Source organism: Martes martes (assembly GCF_963455335.1).
Source record: "Martes martes genome assembly, chromosome: 5".
NCBI lineage: Eukaryota > Metazoa > Chordata > Mammalia > Carnivora > Mustelidae > Martes > Martes martes.
This window is the reverse complement of record NC_137892.1, coordinates 93,155,522-93,180,181: the sequence shown is the minus strand read 5'-3', so window position 1 is coordinate 93,180,181 and position 24,660 is coordinate 93,155,522. Positions and strand designations below refer to the sequence as shown.

The 24,660-nt window shown below is 54.2% G+C and overlaps 1 protein-coding gene across 5 annotated transcripts in view; it reads right to left on the bottom strand.

Annotated features, from left to right (window-relative positions):
• Positions 1-12,917: 12,917 nt before the first annotated feature.
• MACROH2A1 (macroH2A.1 histone) overlaps positions 12,918-24,660 on the bottom strand; it is a 73,171-nt gene continuing 61,428 nt past the window's right edge. For all 5 annotated transcript variants that reach the window (XM_080804751.1, XM_080804753.1, XM_080804752.1 and 2 more), the window contains exons 7-9: positions 23,293-23,382; positions 21,079-21,253; positions 12,918-13,678 (exon numbers count right to left, since the gene is read on the bottom strand). In XM_080804751.1, the coding sequence (XP_080660877.1) occupies positions 13,513-13,678; positions 21,079-21,253; positions 23,293-23,382 (431 nt within the window). In that variant the 3' untranslated portion in view covers positions 12,918-13,512. The remainder of the gene's footprint in view (positions 13,679-21,078; positions 21,254-23,292; positions 23,383-24,660) is intronic.

The window sequence follows — 24,660 nt, the reverse complement described above, 5'->3', positions numbered from 1 at the left end:
GCCAGGGCAGGAGAAGGCCCTCGGGGGTGCCCGAGCAGACTCTTCCTCTTCCTCCTGGGGCAGGCAGGCCTCTCTGGAGGCTGAGTCCAGATCCTGGATCCTGGAGGCCGGCACAGGGTTGCTGAGATTTAAGGAGTAAGTTCAAAGCAGAAAGGAAGCTCTCTTAAAAATGAAGGGCAGTGTGAGTGTCGGGGGCCAAAGGAGGATGGTTGAGAATTCCTAGTAAAACTTTACGGCTTCCGCATCTCTCCTCCTCTAAATTTTCCCATGAAAACTGCGCATCTGGGGGGCCGTCGCGGCTGAGTGAGGGCAGGAGCCACCCGTTAGCTGGGCCAGGCAGGGCTTTCCGGCTTCATTAGTGGCCGCACACGGCCCTGGTGGACGGAGGCCTGCTAATTGAGGGCCACACCACAGGCCCTGGTGGGAAGACACGGCTGGCCATGCCCTTGGGGGCCGGGATGGCCTTGCCATGGCCCGCCCGCCCTGCCGGCCGGCATCTGCTCAGAGGAAGCTCCGCTCTTGTCCCGTTTATGCATATTGACTTAGTGGAGTGCAAACACGTTAAAAGTTCACTTTCTCCTTTATAGGAGTCTATAAAAAGGCTCTTAAACTGGAGTCCCAGGGCTTGAGCGAGACAAACGTAGGATCGGGCCTTGGGGAGGGTGCCGTCCGTCCCCCAGCCTTCAGCACAGAGGTGTGAGCCCATTTCGGCCGTTGCTTCAGCTTGGAGTCTGGAAGCCCCGGCTTGGCTGGCCTGGCCGCAGAGGACTCGTGCCCGCAGGCGCAGGGCTCCAGATGTTTGGCTTCTGGTGAGTCCCTGCGGAAGGCTGGCTGCCCTCGTGGCCCACTGGAGTGTAAGAGCGAGAGAGGTGGCCTTGCCTGGGGCCTGTGGGGCTTCCATGAGATCCTGGGTTCTCTAAGCAAGCACAGGAGAGGAAATGTCCCAGGTCCCCCATGACTGGCTAAGTGAGCTTCGTGATAATTGTCCCTGATGACTTGGATCCCAGGGACGGCCTGCTGGGGTGAGGGAGAGGGTAGAGGCCCAGGATGGAGTTGTGCCTCTGGAACCACAGAGCCCACGGCAACCCCCGTCCATGTAAAATGTTCCCTCTATAGAGTGACTTGGTATCCAGGTCATAAGCACTGGGGGGGGCAATTTGCAAGCTTTGGGAAATGACTTTTGCTTCCTCAGTCCTCAGTTTCTCCATCTGTCAAGTTGGGAGCCTGTCCTTGCCCCACCTGCCTGCCTCTCGGGGTGGCCGTGGGGCTACAGTGGGAGAGGAGTGTTTGGGAATGGTGGGAGAGATGCTTTGGGGGGCCCACGGGGGCCTGATCTGTAGAAGGCGGCCCTGGCTTGGGGTTCAGCACCTGGCGCTCCTTTGTTCGGTGAATAGCTGACGGGTGGTCAGTGAATGAATGTACTGGTGCTCACCCCAAGGGCCTAGCTGGTCACCCTGTCCGGCTCACTGTGTCTCATGTTTTCCATAGCTGCGGCTTTGGGCAGGAACTCAGGAGCTGGTCCTGCTCACAGGCACACACCCTGGGGTATCCCCCTGACAGCTGCCGTCCCTTTGGTTCTTGCTGACCTGATCCCTGCCTAGGGCTGTGTTCACTGAAGGCGTTTGGCAGCACAGCTGAGGTGTCTATCCGTTGTCTCCCTACCCGGTGCCTAGGCCTGGTGAGCAGGTCTCTCTGGGCACTGAGGGTGGCGAGGGTGGAGTGAGGGCAGCCCCAGCGGCCAGCAGCAGCCTTCACAGGCCTGTCCCATGCCAGGAATTCCATGCAACAACCAAGGGCGAGAATGAGCCTCAACCCAGGCTCAGATAGGTCGGAGCTTTCCTGAGAGCAGAAAGTGTTCAAAGCCAAGGGAAAGGCAGAAGGGAGATAGAAACCTTCTGGAAAGAATAGCCAAACCTCTGGGTGCAAATCTCATCAAGGCATTGGAGGTTAGTGTGGGTTCGGTCCCTGAGGGGCAGGCTGGCTTTGAAGTCCGAGCTGGTCTTGTCTCTCTACCTTGCGTCAGTTCCTTAGTCTCCCTGAGTCCATTTTGTCATGAGTAAGTTGGGGATATGTCACTAACTGTAGAATATTTGGGGGGCGTCAATGCAAGAATGTGAGGCAGCCAGCACGGGGCCTAAAACAGAACTATCTAATACATGGATATTACTGTTTCTACCACCATGATTAGCAATCACTGTCTTTATCACTTTTGGTAGCCTAGAACCATTTGCTGGTGGCCATGCCCTGGCCATGCTTTTTGCTCCATACACTAAATTAAATGGTATGAAACGCTTGGGGTGTCTTTCTGGAGAGCTTCACAGACAGGTTCTAGAATGCTGTTACCCAGTACACGAGCCACCTGCCATGCTGAGTACTTAAAATGTGACAAGTGAAAATGAGGAACTGAATTTTATATTTTACTTCATTTTAATTTAAATAGCCTTATGTGGTTAGTAGCTCTCATATTGGACAGCACAGTTCTAGAAGGTTCCCTGCGAACTTGCCTAGCTCTTCTCTGAGCCATGTTAGTAGCAGATGGAGAGGCATTTGTCAATAATTCTGGCACCTTCCGCTACATACAGTAAAGGCTGGGTTAGAATTGTACATGGTATTGATAACCACCTGGCCAGGGTCCCTTGAACTTGGCCCACATAGAGATAAGCTGGCTAACTCTCAAACGCGGACCATAGCCCGAGTTTGGGTGTTAGAGGTTGGACCTGCCATGGCTTCTAATTTATGAGAATCCAAGCGTTAGAAAGAAGTAGTTCACATTTCTTCATGTTTTTGTCCCTGACACTATGCTGCCAGCTCTCTTTTACAGACAAGGAGACCACATCCCCAGAAGGTGGGGTGACTCACCTAGCCCCTGATCACCTCCGTGTTCCTCAACCCACAGAAACAGAGGACCAGCCAGTTTTCACACTGATGGAATGCCATAGTACAGCTCAAGGTCATGGGCTGTGGAGCTGTTCTCCCAGGCAGAACGGGGAGTAGCTTCCCATTTTATAGCTGTGAGAATGGAGGCGCAGAGGGGCCAGAGGACCTGCCCAGAGTCCCCAGGGCCTTGGTCCGTCCACCAGGGGCAGGGATAGTGCTCAGGGCCTGCCGGTCTCCGAGCCGGCTTCTCCCGTCACCCGAATCCTTGCCGCCGTGTTCCGACTTCCTGCGGCTGCAGCCAGAGTGGACAGGCCACACCGCAGGGCAAGTCTGCACCAATGGGAGCCCGGGCTGGGCCCTGAGTGGGGTGGTCCTGCCTCAGCAGGGCGGGTGTATTGGTGGTGGGGGGGGGCTGACAGCTGACAGCCTTAATAGGCACATTGTCCCCTTGCTGCCGAGAGTGCCGCCCGGCCACTTCCTCACACGCGGCGCGCTGATGAGCTCATGTCTGAGGCTGCGGGCGGCACAGGGCAGCCGGGCTTGGCTGCAAGGAGGCCCGGGGCTGGCGAAGCCCGCGCGGGCTGGGGCCGGCAGGGTCGTGAAGCAGAACGTTGTAATGAGCGACGCCGGCTGGATTTATGGGGCTGCGCACGTGCGCCTGGCCTTCCTGCGAGGGCCTCCACACGGGAACAAAAACAAGTCCTGGCTCGAGCTTGGCGCGACTGGGTCTTAACAAGAGCCCACTAATTACTGGAAGGCCCCGGCCGGGTCCCCAGCCTGTGGTGGAGCAGAGCTCGGGGCTGGTTCCTGTGTCAGCGGTGGCTGTGCCGGGGTCCTGGGTCTCTACTAGGGAGGCCCAGCCGGAAGCCCAAGGCCTGCCACTTACTGACAATGGCATTGCATAAGCCGCAGGCCTCCTCCTCGCTTCTCTTCATCTACAGAATGGGGAGTGTCCCCCGGAGGCCACTGGGAGACAGCACTAGAGGACAAGCGAGAGCTGACTTCACAGTTTTCCATTCCTAGTTCCGAATCCTGGGTCTGCTGGCTTCTGCTGTGCAGCCTGGCCAAGTAACTTGACCTCTCCGAGCCTCGCTCCCTCACCTAGAAAACCGGGATCAGAATGCTCATTTTGTGGGGTCGTGAGGAGGATTTGACCAGTGAATGCACATCGACTCCTTAGTGAAACGGGCGCTCACGCAGCTGCAGCTTCTCCGTACACGGTCCCATCTAGCTGTGTTGTGTCTGTTGTTTTCTGCCCCAATCGTGGAAGCGCAGATGGGTTCTTGAAGGCCCTTTGTTGTTGTGACTCTGCTCCTGTCCCATGATGTCTGAGCAACAGAGGGTCAGACCCATTCTGTCAGGGACCTGTGTGTCCCTGGTGCTCTTTCTGGTGGTACAAGGGCCCGATAATGCTTGAATCCAGGCCTTGGGCATCGCAGGCAGCAAGACTTGGCTCTCCTGTCCTGGGGCTGGGGCTGTGAGAAGAGGATTCCTGACTTGGGCTTGTGTGCTGGGCCATCAGGAAATGCCGCTAGGGGCCCACTAAGGACACCTGTCCTGGGGCCAGTACCCTTGCCTGGAAATTCTGTGTGTCCGTGCTCGCTGGCATGCAGGCAAGGAGCCCTTGGCTGCAGAAACTCAGAGGTCTCTCCTGAAAGCATTTTCTACCATTTTCCCTGTTTATTGATATCGTGGATTTAGCATCTAGCCAGAATGTTCCCGTGACCACTCCCTTTTTGAATCAAGAGCCAAAGAAAGCAGAAACACCAGATGCCATGAGATCCGGGCTGTGGTTAGCAGTGTGGCAAGAGTGTGCTGAGCTGGGGCCTGGTGCCAACATCAGACTCCACTCTGAAGCCACCGTGTGCCCACATGAAGTCAGAGAGCCAGTGGGGTGGTACCCCTGGCTGACTTGTATAGGGCTGGAGTGTCAGCAGTGATCATGTTCTCCCCAGTCTCCTCATTGCCTTCTCTGGGTCAGGCACTCTGCCTGGTGACTGGTCTTTGCGGTCCTGCATGGTCCTTCATGGACTCTGCCGGAGCAGTGATTCATGTAACCACTGAGAGCATGCCCCTTCCCGCCCTAGGCCCTCGGGGCAAGGCGCTGAGGGTGCCATAGAGGGCAAAGGTCCTGATCCCTGGCCTCGTGGAGGGCAGGGTTTCCTTCACTTACTGCTGCGTGCCCAGGACCTTGTATAGTGTTGGGCCCAGAGGGCTCAAGGGATCTGTGCAGATGAGTGATACTCCCTGTGTGTTGGGGGGACAGGCTTGTTAGCACAGGACAGCTGTCCAGGAGGCACAGGGCTGTGGCTGGGGAGTATGCGGAGCACACCGAGAGAGGGCATCTAGCCCAGAGTGCAACGGGGATCAGGGAAAGCTCCCTGGAGGAGGTGGCAGGGAGGTCTAAGTGCAAAGACATGAAGGGTTGAGCAGGATTACAGATAAAGGGTGGCAGGGGTGTTTCCAGCCTGAGGAACTGGCATACACAGAGTCCTGAAAGGAAGATGAGAGTGGCCCAAAACAGAATCCGTATCGGTGGAAAGAGAGGCCGAGGTGGGCAGGTGAGGTGCGCGAGGCTCAGCTGCCTTCCTCGGAGCCTAAGCCCGCAGCAACTTCAGAAGGCAGCTTCTGAACTTGCATGGGTCCCTCTTTTCTTATCCATTCTGCAGATGGAGACGCTGCACTATCCCCGCAGGGGATGGTGAGGACTGAGCCAGCCGCGTGCATGCACGTGTCTTGCAGGCTGCAAAGGGCTGAGCAGGTGAAGGCTTTAGGTGCTGGGGTGACTGGGGCCCCTTGAGGCCGGGGAGGGTTCAGGTGAGGGCCCCCTGCCAAGCGATGTCCCTCAGGTGTCACGTCACCTCAAGATAAGCTGTGAGCATCGCCACAGTTGTTTGGATTTGCCCGTAATTACATTCTAGATGCGCTGTCTGTGGCTGTGGACAAGTGTATCCTACGCACTTTGGCCAAGGGAAAGTTCCCCACCATTGGCCCACCCCCTGCCCACGGTGGCATTGACCCTCTCCAGGATGGGCCCGAGGGCCTGGTGAGAGCTCTCTCTGGGGCTTGGGAGGTTGCATCAAGATGGGCACCAGAGGCAGGACCTCCGTGGGACGTAACGAGGAGCTGCTGGGGTTCAATTATGCGCCAGCCCCGGCGCTGGGCCCTGTGACTGACAGCTCATTACCCCGCTGCCATTTTGGGCAGTGGAATTTAATCTCCCAGATGGGAAGCAAATCAATTTGTCCATCCACTGCAGCTGAGCCTGCTCGAAGTCTACCCTAATTTATTCTCTTAAGCTTCAGAAGCCTGGCCGTGTTAAGGCAGAGAAATAGCGGCTTTCCCGGCCAGCCCAGGCATGGAGTGCACAGGCGGGCATGGTGAGGTGCCGGAGCCTGGGGCCTGACCGGACAGCCGTGGTGGTCGGTGGGGGCCGTGCCGTCAGCCAGGGTCCCGGTGCGGGCAGCTGGGCTCATCACTGGAAGAGGCGTATGTGGGGATGGGACTGGCATTGACAGCCAAGTCATCAAGACCAAAGTCGCCTGCCCCCTGGGCTCAGGGCCAGAAGGGACTCCCACCAGCAAGGCACGTATGATGCGCTTTCGTGTGCTCAAGGGCTGGGTTACCCTACGCTGTGGTCATGGGTCTCATTCTAAGGCTTTGGACACAAGATTTGGCAGGTGTCATTCTGGGACTCTGAGCTTTCTGCCCTCAGTCAAGTGTGGCCAGATGCTCGCAGCCACGGTGGTGACCTTCACCTTGTGATGCTGGGACAGTTTTCAGGGCAATCGGAGGCCTCTTCGCCTGTGATTACATTACCTGTGGCATGTGCTCCAGGACCTGTCAAGGCTCCCCCTCCACTTTGTTTGGGTGCAGGGCCCCAGCAGACCTTGGAGGGCAGTCCGGTGGTCCCTCTGGAAGGTACTCAAGAGGACTGTTAGCAGAGGTCTGCATTTACACGGCAAAACTGGCCTCTCTGCGGAGAAACTTCGGCAGCTTTGTGGGAGACAGGTTTCAGGGTGCTCCCGTTCAAGGTGGATGTTTCTCTGCACGTCCTTCAGTGCTGCATTCTGCTGACACAGGGCTCCGGAATCTTCTAGATGTGTGTGAGTGTGTGAGAGAGAGCATGGGTGTCAGGGGTGTGGGAGGGGTGAGCCTCCCTTTGGTGGGAGTAGGGTGTGAGGAGGATGGTGGCTTCCACGGAGAGAGCACTTTCTTTCTGGAGTTGGACAAAGCAGCCCGGCTGAGTTGATTTTTAGAGGTCAGAGAAAGGCCAATCTATTTACACACCTTTGCTGAGGAGCATGGCGGGGCAGTGATGGGGGCCGGGATTAATGAGCAGGTTTATTACCTCCCTGTCAGGAGGGTCATGGGATATTATTTTGATATCAGGGGGTCCCCAGAAGCAAACACAACAGGTTAGATTCTCAACAGAAGAAATGCCAGAGAAAAAGGGGGCCTCGCCCCTGGCCATTGAGCGTTTCCCTTTCTTCTCAGCCAGGGCTGGGCCCAGGACCCTCCTCCCACCCCAGTGCTTTCAGGGGGATCCCTCCGGGGCCGCACCAAGGCCAGCTCCCAAGATAACATTGGATGGTGGCGCCAGGCCTGGAAAATTAAACATCGCGGTTGCTAGTGAAGGAAGCAGCCACGCCAACCCCCAGCCACTACGGCCTCTGATGGGGGAGCCGGCCTGCCCAGGGGCACTGACAACACAGCCTAAGTGCCAAGTGAGGAAACTGCCTGAGGACTGCCTGCCCCCCCCCCCCCCCCCCCCCCACCGACTGGTCCAGGCAGGTCTTCCAGCCTCAGGCCCCGGGACTGGACCGGGATTGGCGAGACTGCACGACAGACCGAAATGACTGTGCCTCTCTTGTTTTTCCATCTTCGCTTCCCGCCTTTTCTCTGTCAGGGCAGACTGTGTCTGTGACCAAAGGTAGCCGGCTGACCCCTGAATAGGAAGGAAGAATTCTGCCAGATGGACAGAGGCACGAACAGAAAGCCCCACATGCCAGGGATAGGGCCAGGGAACAGAGGCTGCACGTGGGGTTCGGGTCTGGGCTTCTCAGTCCCCAGCAGACCCCGTGGCTCCCCCAGCTGGGCCTGCAGGCCTATGTGCCATCTGGCTACTTACCACCCATCCCCTCGTTCCCGCGGCCTAGGAGACCACGGCGCATCCTAGGAAGCCCTGGCGTCTAGGTCATCTGCTGCACAGAACCTTCCCTGCACGCTGGGCCAGTGAGCACAGCTCCCTCCTGAGTCCCTGCCTGTCCAACAAGCATGGCTCCAGGTCTCCCACTCTGCTGGACAGAGGCACTGTCTAATCTGCCTTTGCAAGAGGCCTCAATTTGAGGGCTCTTTTATAGTAGGTACCCAACAAATCTCGCTGGCCCCTAGATTGCTTTAATTACATATTTCTCTTCATTTGTCCTCAAACACATCTGTTTATGCTGCCAGGGCTGGCCACAAAGGACCTGTCAGTGTATAGGCAAGAAGGCCTGCCTAACCCGGGTGAAACTTCGTGGTGCATATCGAAGGAGAGGCCACCTTTGGGGGTTCAGATAACATAGAGTGGGGAGAGCTTTGTAAAGTCTGACAGCTGGGTTCGAATTCCAGCTCCAGCCCTGAGGGTTGTGTGGCTTTGGGGGAATATGCCTCGCCTGGAGTGAGGTGTGTTGTATTTCTCTCATCTGTAAAGTAGGGATAGTGTTACACCATTGCGGGGTTGCGGTGGGAAGTAGCAGATATGGGTGTAGAGGACCGGTGTGCATGGGGTACACACACAGGAGTTATTATTATGGGTCACCTGGGTCCCAGTTGGAGCCATGGAGCTGTGTGAGATCTCAGATGCAGGAGGCTGAGGGAATTGTCTGGGTTATGCAGGGCAGAGCTCAGCTGCCGAGGGCTGGGACTGCTCCTCAGAAACAAATTGGGGGGTGTTGTCTGGCTGGTGCCACCACCAGATCGCAGGGCTGCATGGCCCCCAGGTTGCAGGATAATTTCATTTTTGGTAAATTTCATAATTGCCAACCGGTCTTGTGAATAGAGGCGCGTGCACATTTCAAGTTTCCCTCCCAGTTACACCAACCTCTTTTTAAAGTAATGAGCTGTTTTCTTTTTTCCCTGTAAACATGAGACTGACATCAGAGAACAATTTTTGATCCTGGTTTTAAAAGCTAACTGGGTGGTTTGGACATGATGGGAATCCCAGGCAGTTGGCTGGCCTCTTTCCTCCGTTTCACTGAAAATAATTTCTTCAATGAGCCTACATCTCAGGGGCGAGATGCACTTTGGATTAGTGAAAGTTTAGAAACATTTAGGTGATTATGGTAAATAATTCACGCAAATCCTGACAAATGCAACCTACTCTTTTGTGCATGTAGCAGGACGAGCAGAAACCAGCCCCCTTCCTCTATTTGCTTCCCAGTCCTTTTAGCGCCATCTAGTGGAGAATCCCCACTAAACACAGGATTTGCTTCTGTGGTGCGTCCTTCAAAGTTGAGGAAATGCAGTTCACATCTAGAAGATTTTTAACCCTGAGTTCGTTCTGTGTTTCAGTCTCTGAGTTAGAAATACCACCTAAATTGCCAAGGAAATGTAGAAAAAGAAAAACAAAGCTGGGGGCATCACGTTGCCTGATTTCAAGCTCTATTACAAGGCTGTGATTACCAAGACAGCATGGTACTGGCACAAAAACAGGCACATAGATCAATGGAACAGAGTAGAGAGCCCAGATATGGACCCTCAACTCTATGGTCAACTAACCTTCGACAAAGCAGGAAAGAATGTCCAATGGGGGAAAAAAAAATCTCTTCAATATATGGTGCTTGGAAAATTGGACAGCCACATACAGAAGAATGAAACTCGACCACTCTCTTACACCACACACAAAGATAAACTCTAAATGGATGAAAGATCTCAGTGTGAGACAGGAATCCATCAGTGTCCTACAGAACATAGGCAGTAACCTCTTCAACATCGGCCACAGCAACTTTTTTCAAGACGTGTCTCCAAAGGCAAGTGAAACAAAAGCAAAATGAACTTTTGGGACTTCATCAAGATAAAAAGCTTTTGCACAGCAAAGGAGACAGTCAACAAAACAAAAAGGCAACCCACAGAATGGGAGAAGATATTCGCAAATGACACTATGGATAAAGGGCTGGTATCTAAGATCCATAAAGAACTCCTCAAACTCAACACTCAAAACACAAATAATCCAAAGAATGGGCAGAAGACACGAGCAGATACTTCTCCAAAGACACACGAATGGCTAACAGACACATGAAAAAATGTTCAGCATCACTAGCCATCAGGGCAATTCAAATCAAAACCACACTGAGATACCACATTACAGCAGTTAGAATGGCCAAAATTGACAAGGCAGGAAACGACAAGTGTTGGAGAGGATGTGGAGAAAGGGAAACCCTCTTACACTGTTGGTGGGAATGCGAGCTGGTACAGGCCCTCTGGAAAACAGCACAGAGGTTCCTCAGGAAGTTAAAAATAGAGCTACCCGGGGCACCTGGGTGCCTCAGTGGGTTAAAGCCTCTGCCTTTGGCTCAGGTCATGATCCCAGGGTCCTGGGATCGAGCCCCACATCGGGCTCTCTACTAGGCAGGAAGCCTGCTTCCCTTCCTCTCTCTGCCTCCTTGTGATCTTTCTGTCAAATAAATAAATTTAAAAAAAAATAGAGCTACCCTATGACCCAGCAATTGCATTGCTGGGTATTTACCCCAAAGGTACAGATGTAGTAAAAGGAAGGGGCACATGCACCCCAATATTCATAGCAACAATGTCCATAATAGTCAAACTGTGGAAGGAGCTGAGATGTCCTTCAACAGATGAATGGATAAAGAAGATGTGGTCCATATATACAATGGAGTATTATGCCTCCAAAGGATGAATACCCAACTTTTATATCAACATGGACAGGACCGGAGAACATTATGCTGAGTGAAATAAATCAAGCAGAGAAAGTCAATTATCATATGGTTTCACTTACCTGTGGAACACAAGGAATAGCATGGAGGACATTAGGAGAAGGGAGGGGAAAATGAAGGAGGGGAAATCAGAGGGGGAGACGAACCATGAGAGACTATGGACTCCGGGAATCAAACTGAGGGTTTGGGGGGAGGGGATGGGTATTAGGGAAGGTGCATATTGCGTGGAACACTGGGTGTTGTCTGCAAACAATGAATCAGGAAACATGACATCAAAAACTAATGATGTATGGTGACTAACATAACATAATAAAAGAAGGAAGAGAAGGGGGAGGGAGGAAGGAAGGAAATACCATCATAGCAACCCGGATTCTCTCTAGTTGCTGATTACAGTGAGTCCTGGATGGCAGTGGTCGGCATCTTTGCATTTGAATCTGGTTGTGCCTTACAAGCAGTGTGATCATTGGCAGTTTCCGTAACTCCTCCCAGCCTCAGTGTTCTTAGCTGTAAAATGGCTCTGATAAGAGACACTGCCCACAGAACTATCCCTAGTACAGAAAGAAATGATGCCCACATGGGGCTCAAGATGGTGCGCGGCACACAGTGAAGGATCACTCTTTCCAGCTCCCGTTAGCCCTGCTTATTTCTTGTGGCGCTGCAGGCTCTCCCTGCAGCAGTGACACTCTTGGGTGAATGGCTGCAGTCAGGCTTGTCCATGCATTCTCATCAAGAAGTAGGAAATCTAGACTCGGTAGACACTTGGGGAAGATAGGTAAAGGTTTTAATAATGCCTTACTTTTAGGAGAAACTTGGGAAAAATCATCTTTCAGGTTTTCATTAGCGGTAGTGGCTTTTTCACTGAAAAGCGTGGTTGTGTGATGGCTCAGAAGGTCTATTTTGATTTCATTAGGCACAGTTTGGAAAGGAAAAATGGTCCTTTACCTCCATCCATTATATGCGGTGTGCTGCATATTTTCTCTTGGTTAAAGTCTGTTTTAGAAGCAGGCACGTCTTTTTAAAGAGAGACAAACAGTCTTCTGCATTGTAGGCAAATTTAGATAAAGGCAAACGTACCTTTAGAAGCAAATAGTGTCTGTGTTTTGCTGACCGAATTTAGGTAACAAAAAGTGTAGCTACTCTGGTCCAGCTGGGATCTAACTACAGCCAACCCTTGAACAAGATGGGCTTGAAGTGTGTGGGTCCAACTTAGGCAAGATTTTTTTTTTTTTTTAATAAATGCAGTGCAGTACTGTAAATGTGGTTTCTCTCCCTTCTGTTTTTCTTACTAACATTTTTTTCTCCTGCTTTCTGTATTGTAGCAATACAGTATATACTACATGTATAGAATATGCTCATCGGCTCTGTTATCAGCAAGGCTTCTAGTCTACAGGAGGCTACTGGTAGGTAAGTCTGGCGGAACTCATTAAGTATGTGGATTTTCGACTGTATGGGGGTTGGTGCCCCTGACCCCCATGTCGTTCAAGGATCAGCTCTCACCTGTATCACTAAACGATACCCATGGCCTCGAGAAAGCATTACAAGGTGGCAGCACATCTTGGGGATCTTGGTGGTGGCACCTTACCCTTAGAAGGTCCTCGGCAGCAGGAACCCTATCCTATAGGAACAGAAGGTCCAACAGAGCCCTAGCAGAAGGCTCGAGGCTTCAGCAGCTCTGTTTGGCAAGTGGCCATCCATGAGCCGGGGAGACCATCCATGGGGGGTGGGGGGGCAGATGGCAGGAGAGAGCCGGGCTTAGAATTTAAAGACCTGGACTTGAACACTAGTGCCATTGCTGCCCGCATGGCATTCAGTATATCTGTTTCCTTATCCATGAACTGGGGAGAATACCCCTCCCCAGGTGTCACAAGGCTAGAAGGAGAGACTTCACAGGAGCTCCCCCTCCCAGCCATCAGGGACTGAAGATGCCCCTGTGTCTGGGCAGTAGTGGCCCTGTGGTGCCTCAGTGGAGGTGGGGGTGGGGGGGGAGGATTAGGGAGGTGGGAGGGGGGAGCAGCTGCCTCACCCTAGCCCCCCCATCCTATGATGAGAGGAGCCCACCTAGGGCTCAAGGGCACAGTAACTTGAAACAAGCCAGTCAAAACAGCAGTTTAACATTTTACTAAATCAATTCACACAAATTCCAAATTGCAAATATAATTAAGGACAACAGATTCTGTTCTGCCTTTTTAAATCTTTCATTTTCAAATCCATCATTAAGACAAAAAGTAAACAAAAATTAAGTCAGCTGCAAATTCATGATTTTTCTTCTTGAGGAAAAAAAAAAGAACATTATTGTAAAAAGAACGCCACTGGGTGTACAATAAAGCACCACGACACACGGTTACAAAACAGGCTTCCTGGATTCGGCCACAGATAGAAGACACTGCTCTCCCCGCTGTTCTGCGTCAAGCAGGATTTCATTAAAATAAAACTATAAAATCTCCTAGGTTACACTAAAGTCAGACACGGTCTGGAACACAGTGCTTAACAACAGTAATGCCAACTATCAGTGCTAACGTAAAAACATTTTAGAAGGTCAAAAACAATTAAACTGGAAACCAAAACCTTATTTTCCCTAGATGAGCAAAATTGGAAATGAAAGGGTCCCGCCTCCCAACAGGAGTGAAGGGGGATTTTCGTTCTTTCTTTCAGATTGGAGGCGGGGGTACGGCATGGGCTGGCTCTGTCGTTCCTCAGCCTAGTTGGCGTCCAGCTTGGCCATTTCCTGTACGTAGATGCCTATACTCTCGCTGTCAAAAAGCACGAAATACACCGTCTTGATGGAAGAGGACATTGTTGACACGAAGTAGCTGGAGATGGCCTTCAGGATCAGCTGAGCTGCTGTCTGCTTTGGAAAACCATTCCTGCAGGAGAGAAAAGCGCTCAGCAACCAGAGAGATGATGACCGCCACGGCCCTGCCTCCCTGCTCCCTCCCTCCCAGAGGCCCCCGAGGCTGAGGCCATGTGCCCTGGTTTACCTCCTGTTGCCTCAATGCCCCTGGCGGAGGCGGAGGGCTGTGGGGTCCTGTGGCTGCTCATACACAGGCCCGAGAAAGGCCCGTGCCTGCCACACCCCAGAATGACAAGTGTGCAGAGAACTGTGACCTGCAGAAGGATGTCCCATGTGCCCTCCCAAGGGACACGCCAGGCTTTCTGAAAGCAACTGGCAGACAGGCAGGATCTGCGTGTGAGGCATTAAGTCTCCCAAGAGTAGATCGAGCTCCTGTTTCTCCTCGCAGCATCACTGTGACTAGCATGGGGCCTGGCACATAGCTGTGGGTCACGGTCCGTGGGACAGTGGGACGCTGGAGCTTCTCCGGGGGTGAGGGTGGTGGTGGGAACTGTTCTTCAAGCACACAGGCAGAAGGGCTCCACCCCTCACATGGGCCTGAGACCTCACAGTGCTGGGGCTGCTGGCCCGGAATGTCTCCCAGGACACACCAGCTCACACCACCCAAAGGCCAGGGCCCAGGGGAACTGCGGGTGCAGGGAACAACTCCTGGCCCAGGAGGCCTCTGCATCTTGAGGGGCAGCATCCGAGTCTCCAGGCCAAATGGCTGTGAATTCACACCTATTTCCGCTTGTGACGAATGCCCAGTGGCAACTGCAGAGGTAGGTGTGCAGAATTCTCAAGAATTGCAAATGAGGTCTAAAAAGACTGACACCACTTGCTCCAAGGGTGCCTTAGGCTGTTCCTGGTCAACCCTGCAGGCACAGGACCCAGGTGACCCGGGACAGCAGCAGGAACGGAGCAGCTTGCCAAGTCTGGCAGAAATCATGTGGGCTTTGGAGTGGGGGCCCTGGACCCAGATCCTCAGCAAACAGTACTTGGGGTGAGTCTGGGGCCCGTTTTCATGGGATTTCTTTGTTCTTTGGCAGGTCTACAACCTTCCAACGCCCCTGAACGCCCCTGAACATGGGCACTATTGGTAGCCCGAGTGCTGGGCCGGCCTGCCAGCTCTGGCTGCACTTCTCCTTCAGATGGGGAACCTGCTGCCAGGTAAGAGGTTCTCTACTGCGTAAGGTGCGTGGTCTCTTGTAGCGCTCTGAGCCTTCCTCACTCAGTATCTGGGAGTTCTGAACCACCTTTGGACTCCGAGCAGCTCAGAGCCACTGGTGAAAATCACTCTGGTGACCCACTTTGCATCAAACAGGGCTTTGCCCAGCTTTGAAGATGGATCCCCAGTAACTTCGAGATGCTTCACAATGAAGCTTGTTTTTAGCAGACAAAGGCTGTCACCCAGGGCACGTTCCCAGCCTGTGCAGAGTGGCCTTTCCGTGGTAGTGGGGTGTGAGCGATCCCTCACAGCAGGGGAGAACCCACACAAGCCACCCCGCCTGCAAGGCTGAGGGAAGAGCGGCACAGGCGTGCCAGCCAGGGCGGTGCTGTGAGGCCCAGGTTGCTCTGGAGCCGACCCCGGGTGCTCGGTCTACCACCAGAGGAGGAAGGGCGACCAGCAGGTAGGAGGGGATGAAGGGTGGTAGGGACCATGCGGAAGGAAGGGTTTTGCTGGGAGTGGGGACAACTGGGACCCACACGGCAGGTCATTCCTCCCACCCGTCATCCCCTCTCAAACTCATCTGGGACAGCAGCTGTTCTCGCACCTGACAGTTGACAGTTTTCGCAGCATAGGTTGTCCCCAACAAGGCACATGTTGGCAAGTGCTTGAGGACCTAAACTTAAGCTTTCATTTTGGGGGGGTGCTGGGGGCAGGCATCTGCAGTGAGGACATTCCCAGGGTCCTGTGTCGACATGAGTGTTGGGGCAAGTCCACCTCGCACCTGCTGGGGGTGCATGACTGCGTATGGGCTGCCCTTCACCCGGTCCTGCCAGCTTTTGTGCAGATGCAGGGTCATGCGGTCACTGGAATAAGGGGTCACTCTTCTGAGTGTCTCCCAAAGAGCAAATATTTATTTTCCTGTTGTAAATTCAGCTGCTGCCCAAAGGGGTTGCCAAATGACAGCCCCTCCGTTCATCCCAGGTAAGAAGAGCCTGAGGCAGCGGCAGCCTGCGGCCGGTTCTGCAGAAGCGGGGAGCTCATGGAAGCTGCGGCAGCACAGGGAGGAGCCGGGCTCCAGCCAGGGGAACGCTGAGGGCTGCTGGACCACGCAGAGCTTTGTGTGGACGTGGCTGGTGGGGGTGAGCAGGGCCATGAGGAGTTGATCTCAGCCCTGGAAGTGCGGCTCCCCACAGCGAGGGCTCCCTTCTGTCTGTCTCTACGTCACAGCCACAGGGGATGCTGGGCTCTGGTAAGGACCTGTAGAATTTCCCTGCAGTCTGCTGAGGGGCTGGATGGCTGCAGCCGCCCTCCTCTTGCACTGGCCCAGCCTGCTGGCCTGGGGGCACGGTTCTGTCGGCTGCCCTCACGCACGCTGTGGCTGCTGTGTCCGAGCTGGGTGACAGATGGGGCCGTGCAGATACTCTGGCTCCTCGGCTCTTGCTGACCAAAAGCACGTCTGTCACTCCTGCCGGACTCCTGCCCTTTCAGACAGAGGTCTTCTCCTCTAGCTTTTCGTCCCCTTCTGCTCTAGACGCCTGAGAAGGGCTGTGTGACGGTCAGTGAGGGAACGAACATTCTTTTCCATCCCCCTGTATCAACCATTCTCCGTTTTTGCCAGTCTCAGCATCGCAATTGGCTTGTCCACATGCAGGGTGCTGGGCTCCCCCTGGCGGGTCCGACTCAGCAGGTCCAGGGAACGCACTCTTCTCCTGCAGCCTACATGGGCTTTTTAATCTGAGCTCACACGGTGGGCCCCACGGTGAAGATCCTCTAAGTGGGGGGAGAGGCGGGGGTCCGAGCTGTCAGGCCTGGCAGGCCCTACAGCTAACAGAACAGGGACTGCTGTCCGCTCTGAAGCTCATTGCTGGGTCTGGAGGAATCGCAGTTGTTTCCAGAAACACCTCCCGTTGACAAGCCCGTTTCTGTGTCGTAGGCAGCCACAGCCTCTAGAAGGACACTAGCCACGGGACTGCTGCTGCTCCAGACTGCACAGGCCACCGGTAAGAGCTTTCCTTATGTTCTCAGGGTTGCGCGGTGGCTTCACAGAGCCACAAAGTATGTGTGGCAAAACAAAATGTCAAAGCAGCTGCTCCCACAGGACCACGATAGGCACCAGGTCCTGTGCCCACACGTTGGGGGCAGCTGTGGCACACGCAGTGGCCCCACTCTCAGGGGCTAAGCAGCTGCTCAGGGTGTGAGTCCAGGCCCTGCCCCTGGAGCTCGCTGCCCATCCAGGGCAGTGGGCTGGTGCATCCACGCACCTGCTGGCCCAGGGTCTGGGAGTGGTGAGCAAGAACCACGCAGGAGGTCCTCTTTTAGTCCCGGTATGTAACCAGCGGGAAGTCTTGCAGGGGCTTCAGGAAGGCTCACAGTGTGGGAAGTTGCCTTCCCCCCAGGCCCCACAACAGTGCTGGCCTCTGCACCTTCCTGGGCTGATGGGGCGGCCTTAGGCCCTCAGAAAGCTGCTGGCAGGTCTGCGATGCCTAGTCATTCTAGAGAGAGGAGGGGCCGCTGGCGCGCACAGTGTGGCAGGGGCCAGCTTCAGGAGACCAACAGCCTGCGGGGTCTTGCTCCTCGCCTGGCTTCCTGGCTGCTTGTGTTCCCTGCTGGTTGTTTCTCTGTAACGGCCCTCCCAGCTTGGCCAAACCTTTGGCCTCCTCCCCCAGCTCTGGCCTGTTGCCCCTGTTGACAGTCACTTTATCTGTCTTCTGGAAAAGACCAGAGACCATCCCCCTCGCCCCAAGATACAGCAGAGCAAGAGGGGGTTGGGGCTTCTGTTCTGGTGTCAGATTGGGGTATGAATCCCAGCTGCCCTGGGGCAGGGGCATTAACCTCTCCAAGCATTGTGGGTACTTGGGTGCACAGCTGGTGATGCCTGGGGTGCTGCTGCTCCCCACAGGCAGGTGTAGCCTCCTGGCCCCACTCGAGCCCTATGGGGCCTGTTAGGGGCTGCGAGTCCAGCGAGGTCCTTAAGTTACTCTGCAGTCAGTGCTTTCGACCTGGAGCAGACTAAGGAGACAGCTGAGCTTCTCCTGAAGTCATTCCGATTATCTCGGACAGCCCTTCCCAGTGTCCTGGGCGTCAGCTCCCCTAGACTGGGGCAGATGGACCACAGGGGCTGCTGTGATCTGGCACCCTTTGAGCCAGCCTGGTCAGGGATGGCGGGGGCTCCGTATTGGTTGTCTTTCCATCCCACCTGGATGGCAGGGGTTCTGGGCTCACCAGGGCCACATCAGAGAAGAGGGTTTCGTTCCTCCAGCCCTGCTGAGCCCCCACCTTTGATGGGGCATCGCCAAGCATCCCTGTTATTGGGGAGCTCCCCTGTGGGGCTGGCAGGCACACAGGAAGGATCTAGGCTAGGAGCAGTGTTGAGCAGGTTGATCAGGGACACTGGAGACTCTTGTGCAGAGAAGCTGTGTCCTGGGAGATGGAAAAGTCCAGGCCAACTTTCTGGAAGAGACCGTCTGGGAGCTTGCCTTGGAAGGCAGGGTAGGATTAAAGGTGGAGTCTAGATGGATTCCGTGCTGGACTGGTCCACCGGTCTGTCTTGGCGGCCTAGAAGAGGGTAGGGCTGGATGGCATGTACGGTTTGGTGATGCTGGGAAAGTGTGCGTGCCCACACGTGGTCACTCTACTGCCAGGATTAGGTCTCCCACACCCTGTGCTACTGGGCCTTTCCAGGCATGGAGACAGGCCAGGGAGCACAGCCAGCCCGCTGTGGCCTGCTACTTCTCTCTCTCCAGGGTATTCTTGTTTGAGGCTACTAAATAATTCTCCCCATTTGGTTTGGTTCTGTCCTATTTCTCTTCTAAGGCTGGTTCCTAGGGTGGAAGGAGGCTGATATCTAGGCCCAGGCAGGTCAGGGAATTCCAAGGTGGGGTTTCCAAAGTTCCCTAAAATCCACTCCTATAGAGAGTGCTCAAGCACTCTCAAGCACAGGACAATCGTCTGCTGACCAACTGGGACAGAAGGGGTTCCATGTGCCTCATTTCAGCAGCACTGACGCAAAGGACTTCCCCTCAAATTCTGGCTCTACCCAGTCCAAGCTGTGGCACCTCAGGTATGTGTGTTAACCCCTCTCAGCTTCCGTTTTTCTCGTTTGGTTTTGTTTGTCTGGACTTAATGCCAGTGCTCACCTGGTCGGGTTATGGGGAGATAATGTAGATCAGGAGTTTTGCACAGTGCCTGGGACTCAAGCAATGCCCATAAGTGGGAGCTTGAAAAAAACAAACTGGCGGTTCTTTTAAGCTCATAAACCTAAGCAGAGTTTAATCAAGGCCCCAAAGTACCTCTTCTCTTTATACTACGTCCTCCAGAGATGGGTCACCCTCAAATGTCCAACAGAGTGGGGGTATCCGTAAATACTGTGACCACAGTGCCCATGGACAGGATGTCCAGAGGCCAGAGGTGGTGACCCTGAGGCCTGCCGTGGCCTCCAGTGGCCTCAACTGCTTGGCAGTGGGGCCAGAGGGCTGAGGGTGGGCATGCACGGCTTCAGTCATCCTGCCCAGGCTGGGCCGTGGGTGAGGGAAAGGGTTCCTGCTGCTCTTTACCAACGTATTTGCATTTCTATACTGTTTTAATTCCACCGTGACTTTTCTACCAGAGACCGTGGGTGCCACAAACTGTTTTACTTCCCCTCCTGAAACCCACTGTGATTTATGGGCGGCTATGGTGTAATCCCAGTCTCTGCTCAGGAAAGACAGGGCAGCTGTCTACGTGGCTCCGTAGGGCCAGGGGCTGCGTACACGTGCTCACCTTGGGCATTCTGCCCTCTTGAAAGCTTTCAACTGATTGTTTTTATAAACTTTTTACTCTGTGAAAATTGTGGAGAATTGTTTTAGGCTTCAATTAAAAGTTCCCAATACCCACATGAAAGAACATGAAATCACTGCCTCCAATAAAGGCTCCCACTGCTGCTTTCTTCGGAAGCACCTCTCTTCAGTGGAGATCCAAGTGCATCTGAAGCACTAATTGAGCCTCGGAGCCGTCTGTGAGGAAAGGCTGTCCCCAGAGCCCCCTCCCTGATAAGGCAGGCCAGAGAGACTAACTCATTCAGCAAAGGTCCCACAGCGGCGCGGTGCCCAAGAACAGACCATTTGTCGGAGGGAGACACAGGGGGTCCCAGTCTGAGGACACAGGAAGCCTGCCCCGGGCTAGCAAGCTCTGTCACTGGAGGTGTGGGACCCCGGTGAGGAGAGTGCCATTACAAAGCCTGCCCAAGGTGGAAAGAGCAAACTGCTCTCTCTGTCTTCCTCGTGGGTTGGGAAGAGGAGTGCTCTGAAAAGAGGAGCCTTCTAGAAAATCGAGGAAGGAGTCTGAGGAGCAATATTCAGGCTCTCCCGGCACAGCCTGTGGGGCCCAGGCAAGTCAGCGTGGTGTCGTCACACAGTCCTGCCTTCCTGGGGCACTGGGAGGAGCTGACGGCAGACACCCAGGGAGCTGCACAGTCTGGATGGGATGCCCTAGGTGCAGCCGTGGCCAAGACAGAGCCCGGGGTTGGGGCCTCTATTGGGCCCAAGATGTCCACACTTCAGCCTCTGCAGGCCCGTTTCCCTTGGCCTCAGTGCCCAGTCCAGACTGTGAGCCTTCTGGGACGGCCCCGTGACAGGATGGGCGGCAGGGCATGATCTCTGCAGCCTGCTATTACGTTCCCAAAGCCCTCTCCCTTCTCAGAGTGCCTCTGATGCTACTAATGCACACCCAGCATCTTCGGGGCTTGCTCAGGGCTGGGAGGTCAGCTGGACACAGCCTTGTTTCATGGTTACTTAAGTGCCCACTCAAGTGCACCCCTCTTGAGCTCGACATCAGGACAGGGAGACAGAGGCAGAGTGCACAGGTCTGGGGGAGGGGAAGGACGCTTGGGAAAAATGGTGAGAGGCCAAGAATGGTGCAGTGGTGGGAGGGCGCTCTCCACACAAGCATCCCAGCATTCATACCTGCCCTGTCCTCCCCACTCACTCCACACCTGGGCCTCTGTCCTGCATGGTTCACTGTCTCAGCACACCCTGAGCTCGCTTTCCATGCATCTACTGTGATACTGAAAATTTTCTGTTGGCCTCAGGCTTTCTGTCTCACTGCGTCTCTTCAGTTGCTGTTCACCGTTGCTTCATGTTCGTGTTATTCCCTTCAGCTCTACTCGACACATCAGGTGGCCCGAGGTCAGCCTCAGCGGACCTTGTGCAAGCCAGAGCCCCATGAGGATGGGCCACATATGCAAATCAGCACACCCACTAACGACATCACAAGCCAAGTGTCCTTACCTGCCACTGCCAATAGATGGGAACGCGATGGACTTGAGCTTCTTATCATCGGCCAGGGCCAAGCAGTTCTTCACTGTCTTTTCCAGAAGTTCCTCACACTTGTCTGCACCCCAGACTGGACTGTTACAGTGGATCACAAACTTGGCCGGCAGGCCATGGCCCGCGCTGACAGCAGCTGGAGAGAACGAGACAGAAACAGTGAGCTCCATCCCTCTGCAAGGCTCACGGCACCTGATGCCCAACCCAGAGCCCTCCGGAGGCTGCTCCCCAACTAGTCGTTTTAGGGGAGACACTGGGCCATGGCCTACCCTTAGAAAGTTGGCGTCAGGATCCATCACCACCAGAAATTTTAGCCAAGATGACAGCGAGCTCTCTCTGTACCCTCCCAGAGGCAGAGCCTGGAGTACCTCTCTCGACCGAGTATGTCCGCAGCCTCAAATGTGCCTTTTGGGGTCTCCAAGCCCCATTCCTCCAGTGGACTCATGTACAGATAATGACAACGTAGCTAGATTGCCCCGGCACAGTTCAGGAAAACAGCAACAGGAAAGCAACTCCAGTCCACGAACCGCTAAGCACCATGATGGACAGCTCCAGAGCTGCCACTTTTCCCTCACCGACCCCCTCAGTGTGGACAGAACTCAGCTCTTCTTCCACGATGCTATTTTCCAGTCCTGCAAAAGCCACTTTGTCCACCTCTCCATGTCCACGCCACAGCCAGCTCTTGCCCTCAGGCTCTCCCCCTTGTCAGATCCAGAGAGCCTGGCCTCCAGTATGTTCCCCACCCCTGGCCAGGGTGGCACCTCAGCGCGGGGTCTCCCAGAGCAGGTTCCGCAACTCCTGTCCCCCAAGACACACGCAGAGCAGGTGGTTCTGGGTCCATGGGTGCGGTGAGTGCTGCCTGCTCTGTTTCCGCACAGGAGCGAAGGGAGGTCTCCACACGCCGAGGGACAACCGTCCTCATGGCTGACACAACCTGTCACAGTAGGTTGTGACACTACTAGAGACCAGGAGAGCATGATGTGTGGGTGGCGTCTCACAGGGCAGTAGCAACAGCCCAGCCAAGTCACAGGTCTGCATCTGAGTCTTGGCTCTGCTCCCTGACTGACTGGAGAACTCTGGGAGGAAGTGCTGACCTCTGGCAATGAGACTGGGTCTGTCCCTGGGAGAAGTCACAGCCACATGACGTGTGGGAAAATACTGAAGAAAACATCCTGACAGGGATCACCTTTGGGAAGGGCTGTGTTTTATACTACCTTTCTATGTTTCAAAGTGCCTTAAAACATCTTGTAAAATAGATGCTAATACAAAAGGAGTTATTAAGACAGACATGTCGTTAGCCTCGCTCAATGTAATGGGTTTGCCTCAGGTGTGTGTCAGGTGTCACTAGCTGAGCTGGGTGAGTGGTAGCACCAGGACTGCCCCTTGTCACAGCTCTACCCAAGGGTCACCCAAGGGAAGGACCTCCAGGCTGGTGCAGAGAAGGGCCAGGAAGGGACTCCTCAGTCTGAGGAGAGGCCTCTCCTCAGTCTGAGGAGAGGCCAGGAGCCCCTGGATGGGTAGTTAATAATGCAAGCTCCTCCCTTGTCCCATATGGCATTTTGGTGGCAATACCTAGAAGGGCTTGGAAACTCCCTGTACCCTGATGCCATCCCCCTTTGACCACCTCACGCGCCAGAATCCAGGCCAGCAGCAAGAAGGACCTGGTTCTCGCTCTTAGCAATCCTTCTCCCTACACCAGATTCCAAGTCATTTTCTTACCCCCCTGGTATCAGGAGAGATGGGACTGGCAAATGGAGAATGTCTCTATCCTTCCCATCAGAAACACAGATGGCTGAATGGAAAGGACTCATTTGCATGTCTCCCTAGCACTTCTGCAGATGGCTCAGTATCACTGTCGACAAGTCTCGACTCTTAGCTTTGCCAAACTCGGCTGCTCTAATTCCTTAAAATGTGAGGTCTAGGCATCAAACATTCAAAAGCTATTTTGAGCAATAAGGAAAAAAGTGGGAGGGCACACTGTACAACCCTTAAGCTCCCCCTGACAGTTTGCATGTGCTAAGCCCACGTCGTAAAGCTGACAGGTGTCCCTGTGGCTCCGGCTCAGAGACAGGTGCCTGTGGTCACGCACATCTCAATTCCAAGATGCCTCACGACCCTGTTCTCCTGAGGTGGCATGAACCACACCCAGATAAGTAGGGCGCTTCCCCAGCTCACCTCCAGCGACTTCCAAAGGCCCGTTCTTTTTTCGGAGCTCCAGAACCGCTTCCACAAACTCCTTGCCGCCTTTCTTCTCCAGCGTGTTTCCTAGACAACGACAGGGCGAGGTCAGACGATCATCCTTGCATCTCGGGGCACAGACAGACACTCAGCATGTCAGGTGATTACAGACTTCAAATGATCTGACCAGCTAAATTTCCATACGGCTGCAAAACACGAACTAAGCCTTGGTGAGGTTATCAAAGTGACACTTGGAAAGGAGCTACCACTGGCCAATTGCCCGAGTGGTCATTGCTGTCCCACATTTGGGGGTGACTTGGAGTCATCGGAGATGGGCTGGAGATGGGAGGGACATGGGACAAGCCTGTTGCTTGCAAGCGTGCCTGTCCTGCATGCTTTTCCTTGCTGTGAGAAACCAGATGGTGCTGGCTTTGGAGGCTCAGGCCTCCACTAGATTTTCCTGTCCCTGGGGAGAACCCCCAAATAGGGAGGCTGTAGGGAAGGCATACCATGCTCCTATGAGGGAGCCAGGTCTGCCCTCGGCAGCAGGCCCAGAAGAAAGTATTCAGATTTGGTCACCTCTGGACCGGCATTATTACCATGCTTCGTTCCTATTTTGCAGCTTTGGCTTCATATGTGAATCAAAAAAAAAGAAAAGAAAAAAGAAAAAACATGGCCTCAGACAGTATTTCCTTCATCACACTCATGACTCAGAATCACTTTAGGTAAAGGAAGGCAACATCAGAAGCAGAGCTTAAAGGCGAGCTTGTACCCCATGGAAGGAAGGTGACTGCCTGTTCGGGACCAGATTGCCAGGATTAAATCCAGTGGAGGTAGGCAGCCCTTTTTCTTGAGCTGGGGGTCCTGCTGGGCGTTCAGTTCCTGCTGTGAAGGTGGGTGCCCACACAAGACGGCCAGCATCTACGCGGCCTGCTGCTTACAGGCCCACAGCGTTCTGAACGAGTGACCACATCCTCCTCTCAGGTTTGGCCAGAATGGGGTCTCAGTCTTCCTTAAGCTCTGATTCGTCAGTTTTGCACATTTTAAAGTACTTTTCCTCACAAGAGGATGAAATACTCCCCTTAAGATTCACCGTTTATCTTGGAAAATTCTCAGTTGCACTTGGCACGCTGTGATACGTGTCACTCCGCACATCAGAGCGCACCAGCCCAAATTCTCTTTGGATTCTTCACCCTCTAGTGACTAGGTCTGTTTATCTGAGACGAACCTGCCTCCCAGGCAGACTGGCCGTGGAGGAGTGAACTAACCCCGGGAAGTATTAGGAAGGGAGAGCACACAGCCCGGGCACCGTCCCCCATCAGCACCGGGGCCAATGGCAGGCACTGACCGCTGGCAGCAGGTCTG